The sequence below is a fragment of the Chelonoidis abingdonii genome, chromosome 25 (assembly GCF_003597395.2).
Source record: "Chelonoidis abingdonii isolate Lonesome George chromosome 25, CheloAbing_2.0, whole genome shotgun sequence".
NCBI lineage: Eukaryota > Metazoa > Chordata > Testudines > Testudinidae > Chelonoidis > Chelonoidis abingdonii.
In genome coordinates, this window is record NC_133793.1 from 6772058 (window position 1) to 6781732 (window position 9675).

Genomic DNA, 9675 nt, shown 5'->3' on the forward strand with positions numbered 1-9675 from the left:
CCTCTCACCATAATACTAAACAGGTTGCAAGAACTTTCATGTTTTTAGAATCCTGTTTAAGTTCTCTCCCCCCGCCCCCCACCACCAAAAAAAAAAAAAAAAGTTTGAGAGACATGAAACACTTCACACAAAGGCTCTGGAATACTTACAGGATCTTTGGCTACTGTAAAGAGTAGGTCTCCTTCACGGTTATATTTGATTTGAGTAATGGACCTCTCATGACCTTGCAACAGTATAGGTTTCTAAAGGGAAATAGATCATTTAAAAAAAAACCCAGTATTTTAAAGCAAAACTACAAGCCTTTGAGCTTCATGATTTGTGCAAATAAGTACAGAGTTTCCATCAAACACAACCAGAGCTAGTCCATTTGCTCCTGTTTCTACCTTTCTACACTGTGAAACCAGCATAAGAAAACCTCATCTCCCCAAAGAGATGGAGCTAAATTCATCCCTGGTGTGAGCCTGTTAGTCAACTTTAGCAGAGTGCAGACTCCCCAAACCACACAGCATTACCGGCTGTTTATGTTCCAAGGCTGCTAGGTCTCACTGAGTAGCCCTGGAAGGAAACCTGTCATCTCACAAACCCTAACACTTCTGAGCCCAGCAGGCTGAAATAATGAGGACTGTGGATTGAATTCGACTCACAGGGCCAGAAAGACGTGCGGGAGGTTGCTGATCCCACCCAATAACTTTATCCCCACCTCACTGGCTGTGCCAACCATTTCCTCAGCTTGAGGGTGGAGATCCCTGTGCCACAGGGCCCAGGAGGCTCCTCACACTGGAACCCAGCATTACACTGGAGTGGCGTCAGGTGCCATGTTACCCTGGGAACGAACACCCCCCCAGAGGGGATCTCAGCGGGAGAGGGATAATGAGGCGCACTAGGGCCAGAACCTGGTGGATGCGCTCCGGACCAGAGAGAAGAAAGGGCCATGATGCCAGGGGTACAGACTCCAGGCTGGGAAGAAGGGGAGCACCGTGGAGCGACACCGCGGGGAGGGGCTCCGGGCCCGGCGGCGGCGGGGGGGGGGCACATGACACCGCGGGGAGGGGCTCCGGGCCCGGCGGGGGGGGATCCTGACTCCTCACAGAGCCGCCGCCCGTCAGCCTCTCCCGGCCTGGTCTCCCCTCCCAAGGCCCCCCCCGATTCCTGCCCAGCCCCGGAGACCCCCCCAGCCCCGCACTCACCATGGCGACTGCTCAGCCCCGGCAACAGCTTGCGCAGCGCTCCACGTGAAGGGAAGGGGAAGGAACCACATCCGGGTCAGGGGGCGCGGCCGGCCCGGAAGTGAACAGGCGCCACCATGGCCTCTGGGGGTGAGTTTCCCGCTTCCGGGGTCACCCCCCAGGACAGTTCTCGGCGCTCAGCGCCCGCGGAGGGATCCCCCCGGGGGAGGCCCCGCAGGGTGGGGCACAGGCGAGGGGTAGGGCACAGGGGGAGGCCCCCCAGCGGGAGGCACAGGGGCTTCTCTGCTGGGAGAGGGTCCCACATGGGGGCTCCCTGTGCCAGAAGGTCCCCGTGGTGTGGGCCCAGGGGAAGGGGATTTCCAGTGTTGGGGGCTCCCCACTGGGGAAGGTGAGGTTCGTTTATCCTCAGGGTTAGGGGTGCAGGGGAAGAGGATAGTCAGGGGGTTCCCAAGTGCTGGGGGGGGCTCCACGTGGGAAGGGGAAAGCAGTTAGTTCCCCCTCCACCATGGGGTTGACAAGGTTTCCTGTCTGTAATGGGAGCACAGAAGGGCCTAAGACAGTCGCTTCACTGGCCTTGTGTACACAAACACGCCCAGTTGTTCACTGAGCGAGTGGCAGCTGCCTCCCAGGACATGATGTAGGCAGGTTTTTTTAAAACTCCTCAACTCTCTTTTGCTCACCACGCTCTGCAGGTTGTGGTCCAAATAGGGTGACCAGATGTCCCAATTTTATAGGGACAGTCTCGATTTTGGGGGCTTTTTTGTATATAGGCACCTATTTCCCCCCCGCCTGTTCCAATTTTTTACACTTGCTATCTGGTCACCCTAGGTCCAAAGCACAAATGCCACATAGTTCCAGGCTGGTGGCATCGGGGGAGTGCCAAAAATGTGAACTGGTTTGTGTCTGGTGCCAACACATCTCAAACCAGCAGTCACTTGGCCACAGCACACTGCTAACAAGAGCCATACAGTAATATAGAGCCCAGCTTTCTCACTAATAGTTTATTTAACCTGCTTTTGTGGACTGGAATAATCTGAAATAGTAAATGGACAGAAAAAGAACTGCAGCACAACTAAATGTGTGTAATAAACCTGCGTGAACATTACATAGTAACATTTATTGCAAAATACTGCACTGTCAGCAGCATTCAAACAGGACTGTTCAGTATTTTGCACTATTCTAAAATACATAATGCACCATAAAAGATCAGAACTGTTTAACATCTCTCATTCTTTAGTGCTTTGTACTGGAGCTGGTCACATAATCGTTAAGCTGATTATTATTTACTAAATAACACTATGTTAATAACACTGTTATGCACTAAATGTACTGGCTACATTATAGAAGATATCAGAAAAGGCCCATACACCTAGAAGCTTATAGTCGACCTCAGACAAATAGTATGCTGGGGACAATAGTTCTTTTGTGAGAGTTGGTTGGTAAGATCATTGCTAGGAGGCTTTGTGGAAGAAGTGAGGTTTAAAGGATTTGATAGTTTGACACATGGAGTGAGAGACTTTTCCAAACAGGTGGGAGTGCATTGAGTTAGAGCAGAAAGGGTAGAACGGGAGTTCTGGGTGCTCAGCACTTTCCACAATTGGGCTTTTAACACAGGAGGAGAGAGGGGAAAAGTGAAGGAATTTGTGATGGTCACAATGTCAGACACAAGACTGATGTTCAGAACACAAGATTAATCGCGGAGCAAATGGCAAGTTCCACCCTGCACTACATGCAGCCATGGAGTTGGGATAATGTAAGGACTAAAGTGAGAAACTCATATTACAGGGCACAAATAATCCCTGAAGTGTGGTGATTTGTGATTGTGTTGAAGGGGAAGTGTCTGCACTGGTCCTAGTGGCTATTCTGTGGGGAGGAACAAACCCATTTTTGAAGACAGGGACAGAGGGACTAGAGAAGGTGAAGCAAAGGAACCGAGTGCTGCAGCTACTTGCAGAGATGAAATTCCTGTGCCTCAATTATAAGGTATTAGAACCCCCTCCAAATCATTTCAGGTAGTGCCAAGGGGGCCTCCTGAATGGGAATGTCTGTGGCTTAATCTGGCTTTAACATTAATTTTCTTGACCATTTAATTATATCTGCTCTGGGCTTGATGGTTTTTATTGGAAATTTGATTTTTATCCTTTGTGATATTCCATTTAGCTTGCATATGGTACCACTTTTCCCAAGAGGATTTCAAAGCACTTTACACACATTAGTTCAGGGGTCGGCAACCTTTCAGAAGTGCTGTGCCGAGTCTTCATTTATTCACTCTAATTTAAGGTTTCGCGTGCCGGTAACACATTTTAACATTTTTAGAAGGTCTCTTTCTATAAGTCTATAATATATAATTAAACTATTGTTGTATGTAAAGTAAATAAGATTTTTAAAATGTTTAAGAAGCTTTATTTAAAATTAAATTAAAATGCAGAGCCCCCCTGGACCAGTGGCCAGGACCCAGGCAGCGTGAGTGCCGCTTTCGGCACGCGTGCCATAGGTTGCCTACCCCTGCATTAGTTAATTAAGCCTCATATTATTTCTGTGAAATAAGTGTTCTCTCCCTTTTACTGACTAAGAAACTGAGACGTTACATGACTGACTCAAATTCACACAAGGAGTCAGTGGCACAACCATAAACAGAGCCCTGTGATTTAACTGCTAGACCACAATTCCTTTTAGAGTGAGGAACAGAACAAATGAGTCTTGGCTCGTAATCCCCCGCTCTAACTAGCTTCATGTCCTCACAGAATATTCATGCTGTGTATATTATTGTTTCATGTGCAGTGACTGAATATGTTGTGTTTTCCTTGTAGTGCATGGTGCCATTTCTGTTTAACCAGTGTGGATCAATAATCTACTATCTCACATTGGCATCCACAGGTTAGTCCTTGCTATTATGTTTCAGTGTAGTGGGATAGCTGGGGCTAGATAGACAATTTCATCCTTGAGAAGTTCTCTGGCCCAGCCAAGAAATCAGTTACACAAATCGAGGCTTGGTAGAATATGTCAAAATTTAAAAAAAAAACAACACACAATGTTTTTATTACAATTTTTTTCTATTTTTATCAATTTACATTTTCAAAGTTGCAAGAAATTATGGGGGGGGGGGAGACGGCCATTATTTAATGACAGCCATTGAGATGCAAAAAAATTAAATATTTATAATCATTAACACACAAATGGTCACATCATATGTTAAAATATACAAAGTAAATTTCCTTAAAATATAAGTTCTCAAGCAGCATTTTTCTCCCTCTGCCTATCTGTAAATAATTTTTGTTGGTTTGTGTGTACCATGAAATCAATGTTTACCAACACGAATCTAAGCCTTCCAAGCCTACACATAACAGGATAGGGCAGTTTTGCATTGGTGATCAGAAAGTGATTTTTACAAGATTTAGTTTTTAAACTGTGTTTAACTGACCATGTCAACATTCCCTGTTCAATTTCAGACCTGTCCCTGGCGGTGCCTCTCTGTAACTCTCTGGCTTTGATAGTCACAGTTGTAACTGGGAAGATTCTTGGGGAGGACATTGGTGGTAAAAGTAAGTCAGACTTCAGTGCAATGCTTTTACAGATGTGCTCTGCACACAGCTTGGCATTCAGCACCACACCTTGAACATCTAGATTACCATTGTTTGGTGTGAGGTTGTCAAGTATTAATCCTCAATTTGAACATTAGAGTTCAAATATAAGGTACTCGCATGAAGTTCTCTAAGCTTAATCTCCATCTTAGATCTGATAGGCTGCCACCAGATCAGGAATTGATAGGGCCTGATCCCCCCTTTCCTCTCTGCCCTCTTTGGTGTCCCCAACCCTCCCTTGGTGGGACACCAGATCCAAATCCCTTGGATTGCTAAAAGCAGGGGGAGAAAACCCCTCCCCTCCTCCCCCAGGCTTGCTCTTGGTTCTAGCCGCGTAGTATCAAGAAACCGGTTCTGGTCTGCTTCCAAGAGATAAACGTTCTCTACCCTCAGGACAATTGAGGATTGCAAAATACCAACAGCTTGGCTTTGCCTTTCCCCGTGCTGCCTTCCCGTGAGGGAGACAGTACCTGAATACAGAAGTTTCATTTCTCTGCCTTACTAGAAAAAGAAAACTTCACAAGTTTTGAAAAAGAAACTTTATATAGGAAAAAGAGACAATACAGACTAATGATTATGCATAAACATTTATACAGGCTCCTACTTAGAAAATCTGTGAATAATCCAGTTTAATTTAAAAATAGCATTTAAATTAGACCAGACAATCACACCACAGTAAAGTACAGAAGCAAAGCATATCATGACGCCGATTTTACTTTGTGCTCGTTTGTACTCACTGCCCCTTAGTAGAACTGAGACCAGAAGTTGGAATCAGTAAGGTTAAGCTTGCTTCCTCACAGCCGAGGAACAACAAAAGACCCAGCAAGTCAACATCTGTAAATACAACACAAAGCTCCTCATAGCCGAATCATTTGTTTTCCTTTGACTTCCAGACTTTTGGTCATAATATGGAATAAGAAGGAGTTAGGAGAGAAACCTTGTTTTACTCACAGCCGAGAAAACAAGAAACAGACCCCGAGTATGACAAATCCCGCCCCTGACTTATACCAATCCAGTTCTCTGATTGGTCCTCTGGTCAGGTGTTTAGTTACCCTTATCCAGGTAAAAGACTTAACCCTTACCTTGACCTACTACTTATGACAAGGATCTAGATAGATCATGTAATTCAGGGCAAGATGTGTGGTTAGTTAAATAGTTCATTGCTTATTCATAGTTGGGTGGATTTATTGAGGCCCCTTCCCTAGGTGTGCACAGAGTGATGAATCTGCTTTAATCCACCTTTCTCATGGTGGATATAAGAATAGCACTAGTCTGTGTGAAGACGACAGTTGCTGTTGTCTCACTGAGGATTTGAAACTAGGTTTTGGACAACTCTACTTTGCAGTAGTAATTAAATTTTTACCATTAAGGAGCTACATGGTGAGGAAGCTGCAGAGGCAAGAATGTTGTCCTGTGGGGCTTTAGGGGAGGGAAGAAACCCAAGCAAAATTGAAAGCATGATGGCATTTTGTTCTTGAACAGCAGCTTATTAGCTTTCTAAGATTATATTGGAGAGAGGGGATCTGTAAGATTTAGAGCCATCCTACACTCAAGTCAATGGGAGTTTAAGGTACGCATACCTCAGGTTCGGGCCTTTACACAATAAAGAGTGAGCAGAACCAGAACTGGTGAAACACCCCTCTAGGTCCAGAAAGATTTCTAGTAAAACCAATATCATGAAGATTCTTCTTCTATCCCCTCCCTCAATCCATTGTGACGCTAGATTAATTTCATAAAATGGCTGCAAGGCTGAGATTGTTTGTAACGTGATTGGGATGCAATGCCAAGCCCATAGGCCCTGCTAAAGCTACATTGTCTTTAAACACAGCATTGTTAGCACGCGTTATCAAGTTTCCCGACTAGAGCAAACAGGACTATTTTCCTAAAGAACTATGCTCTAAGCTATCTGTCCGTAGTAGTTTTATAATATAGATAATAGTTGGTGAAAAAAAGAAATCTCTGCACAGATATGAGGAAAAGTGTTCTTAGACCTGCTATTAACAATGACTGCTGAATTCATCTGGACAGCATTTTCTGATCCTCTCTATCTACGCTAGTCAGACCACATCATCACCACTGTAAGCATCTGAAAGAGGACAAGGCCTAACTGATTAGTTGTGGAGTGTGCTCATGATTCCTCCCATTTTTGTATTGTCCTGTCTCCTTAGGAGCCGTGGTAGAATGCTGCCTTCTATCTTTGGGAGTTGCTCTATGGTATACTGGTATCCCGTGAACGAGCGAAACCACTGTGAGAGTGGAAGAAAGGATGTGCAGAAGATAAGCCACTGTTTGGGATGGACAATGCCCCCCGAGTCACCCCAACTTTCCCCTGGGGGACCCCCAAGACCCAGAACCCTGGATCTCTCTCTCCCTCCTCTCCCAGCTTCCCCCCCTTTCCTGGGTTAGCCGGTGCAATGCTATGCTTCACTCCTTGAGTACAACCGGAGAAGCAATCTAGCTTCCCCGAGGCTAGGCACTCACCTAGTCAGCTCACACAAGATATTCCCCCTCCTTTTGTCCTGTAGCCTTTCCCACCCTGGGACAATTAGGAAGGCGAGACACAGAGTTTGGGCTTTTCCCTCCCCCCTCTGCCTCACTAGGAAAAGAAACTGCCACAAGGTTTAAAAAGAAAACTTTATAGAAAAAAAGGAAAGAAAATATAAAACAATAATCTTGCATTAAGAAACTCAATACAGGCTCTTGCTTATCAGAAAATATGAAGAAACAGTCTGATTTAAAAGATAGCCCAATTAAACCAGTCCAACAAATCAACATACATGTGAATACAACACAAAGCTTATCATAGCCGAATTACTTTGTTTTCCTTTGTACTTACAGATGTTTAGAAGAAACTTTAAGATAAGATGGAGTTAGGAGGAAACCATGTTTACTCACAGCCGAGAAAACAAGAAAGACCCCGAGTATACAAATTCCCGCCCCTGACTTTAACCAATCCAGTTCTCTGATTGGTCCTCTGGTCAGGTGTTTAGTTACCCTTTCCAGGTAAAAGAAACTTAACCCTTACCTTACCTATCTACTTATGACAGAGGTCTAGCTAGATCATGTAATTCTAGGGGCAAGATGTGTGGTTAGTTAAATAGTTCATCTTATCATAGTTGGGGATGGATTTATTGAGGCCCCCTTCCCTAGGTGTGCACAGAGTGATGATCTGGTTAATCCTACCTTCTCATGGATGGATATAAGATAGCACTAGTCTGTGTGAGATCATCAGTTGCTGTTGTCTCACTGAGGGATTTGAAACTAGGTTTTGGACAACTCTACTCTGCTAGTAGTAACTTAATATTTTTACATTAAGGAGCTACATGGTGAGGAAGCTGCAGAAGGCAAGAATGTTGTCCTGTGAGGGCTTTAGGGGAGGGAAGAAACCAAGCAAATTGAAAGCATGATGGCATTTTGTTCTAACAGCAGCTTATTCAGCTTTCTAAGATTATCATTGAGAGAGGGTGAAATCTGTAGATTTAGAGCCATCCTGTACACTTCAAGTCAATGGGAGTTAAGGGTACGCATACCTCAGGTTCGGGCCTTTACACAATAAAGACGTGAGCAGAACAGAACTGGTGAACACCCCTCTAGGCCAGAAAGATGTTCTATAAAAACCTAAAATATCAATGAAGATTCTTCTTCCTCATCCCCTCCCTCAGTCCACTGTGTGACGCTAGATAATTTCATAAAATGGCTGCAAGGCTGAGATTGTTTGTAACTGATTGGGATGAAGTCCAGCTCCATAGGCCCATGCTAATAGCTACATTTGTCTTTAAACACAGCTATTGTTAGCACAGCGTTATCAAGGTTTCCCTGACTAGAGCAAACAAGGACTATTTTCCTAAGAACTATGCTCTAGAGCTATGCTGTCCGTAGTAGTTTTATAATATAGTTAATAGTTTAAAAAAATAAATCTCTGCACAGATATGAGGAAAAGTGTCTTAGAACCTGCTATTAACAATGCTGCTGAAATTCATCTGGAACTAGCATGTTTCTGATCCTCTCTATCTAGCTAGTCAGACCACATCATCACTGTAGCATCTGAATAGAGGACAAGGCCTAACTGATTAGTGGTGAGTGCTCATGATTCCTCCCATTTTTGTATGTCCTGTCTCCTTAGGAGCCGTGGTAGGAATGCTGCTTACTATCTTGGGAGTTGCTCTATGTATAGCTGGTTCCGTGAACGAGCGAGAAACACTGTGAGAGTGGAAGAAAGGATGTGCAGAAGATAATGCCACTGTTTGGGGATGGGTACCCCTGCCGCTCTGGACCCAAATCAGCCACCAGCGGTGTGGGCTAGAGCCAAGGCAACGTGGAATGGTGAATTTTGGTACCTAAAGAAGAAGATTTCTGAAAACAGTTGTTGGAGTCTCTTTGCCTTTTCAAGGTTGAGGTCTTGTTTTGGGGCACTAAGCCTCAAATATTTGGAGTTTGAACCCCCAATACTTAATTGAGGTACAGAACCCTATGCAAAAAAATGAGTGTCCCGATCCTCCTCTGACCTCCTTTCTAGGTCTCAGAGTTCCACACTGCTGGAGTCCACGGTGTAATCTCCATTTAGTGTACAGCCCCATGATGGACATGTTGACATTCCCACCCACACAACGACGGATTTGGAACCAGAGTTTACTATGTAAAAAAAAAATGTAAACAACCAGGTTGCAGAGTTGAAGGGTCATCTCATCACTAGATAGAACATTTTAAAATCTAAAAAAACCAAACACTTCATATCAGGGGAATATTTGACACAGGACAGCAGAAAATGGTTCACCAAGCTTATTTACAGAGGTAGCTACCACACTAAGACTCCCACCTATACTCTAATTGCTACATCACAGTATTTCTAGACCACAAAGCTGAATAAACTAAATGGTTTATACTTATCTCCTCCTCAGTTTTTCCAG

General features: G+C 44.5%; 2 protein-coding genes across 3 annotated transcripts in view; one reads left to right on the forward strand and one right to left on the reverse strand.

Annotated features, from left to right (window-relative positions):
• EIF3I (eukaryotic translation initiation factor 3 subunit I) overlaps positions 1–1276 on the reverse strand; it is an 8978-nt gene extending 7702 nt beyond the window's left edge. Inside the window, exons 1-2 of the mRNA XM_032787811.2 lie at positions 1188–1276; positions 150–242 (exon numbers count right to left, since the gene is read on the reverse strand). Coding sequence (XP_032643702.1) covers positions 150–242; positions 1188–1190 — 96 coding nt within the window. The 5' untranslated portion in view covers positions 1191–1276. The remainder of the gene's footprint in view (positions 1–149; positions 243–1187) is intronic.
• Positions 1228–9654, forward strand: TMEM234 (transmembrane protein 234). Of its 2 annotated transcripts, none has more exons than XM_032787819.2 (5): positions 1228–1316; positions 3019–3170; positions 3998–4064; positions 4637–4729; positions 8892–9654. In XM_032787819.2, the coding sequence occupies exons 1-5, from the start codon at positions 1304–1306 to the stop codon at positions 8972–8974; spliced, it is 408 nt and encodes a 135-aa protein (XP_032643710.1). In that variant the 5' UTR covers positions 1228–1303; the 3' UTR covers positions 8975–9654. The 2 variants fall into 2 exon arrangements, with proteins under 2 accessions (XP_032643710.1, XP_032643711.1); XM_032787820.2 differs by lacking the exon at positions 8892–9654 and adding an exon at positions 7818–8147 and having other exon boundaries at positions 4637–4832.
• The last annotated feature ends 21 nt before the right edge of the window (positions 9655–9675 follow it).

Excerpts from the sequence above, each read along its gene's own strand:
- TMEM234 (XM_032787819.2), top strand. Across the intron at positions 3,171-3,997 it reads TCCTGTGCCTCAATTATAAG|TGCATGGTGCCATTTCTGTT; the intron begins GTATTAGAACCC and ends TTTTCCTTGTAG. Across the intron at positions 4,065-4,636 it reads TCTCACATTGGCATCCACAG|ACCTGTCCCTGGCGGTGCCT; the intron begins GTTAGTCCTTGC and ends GTTCAATTTCAG.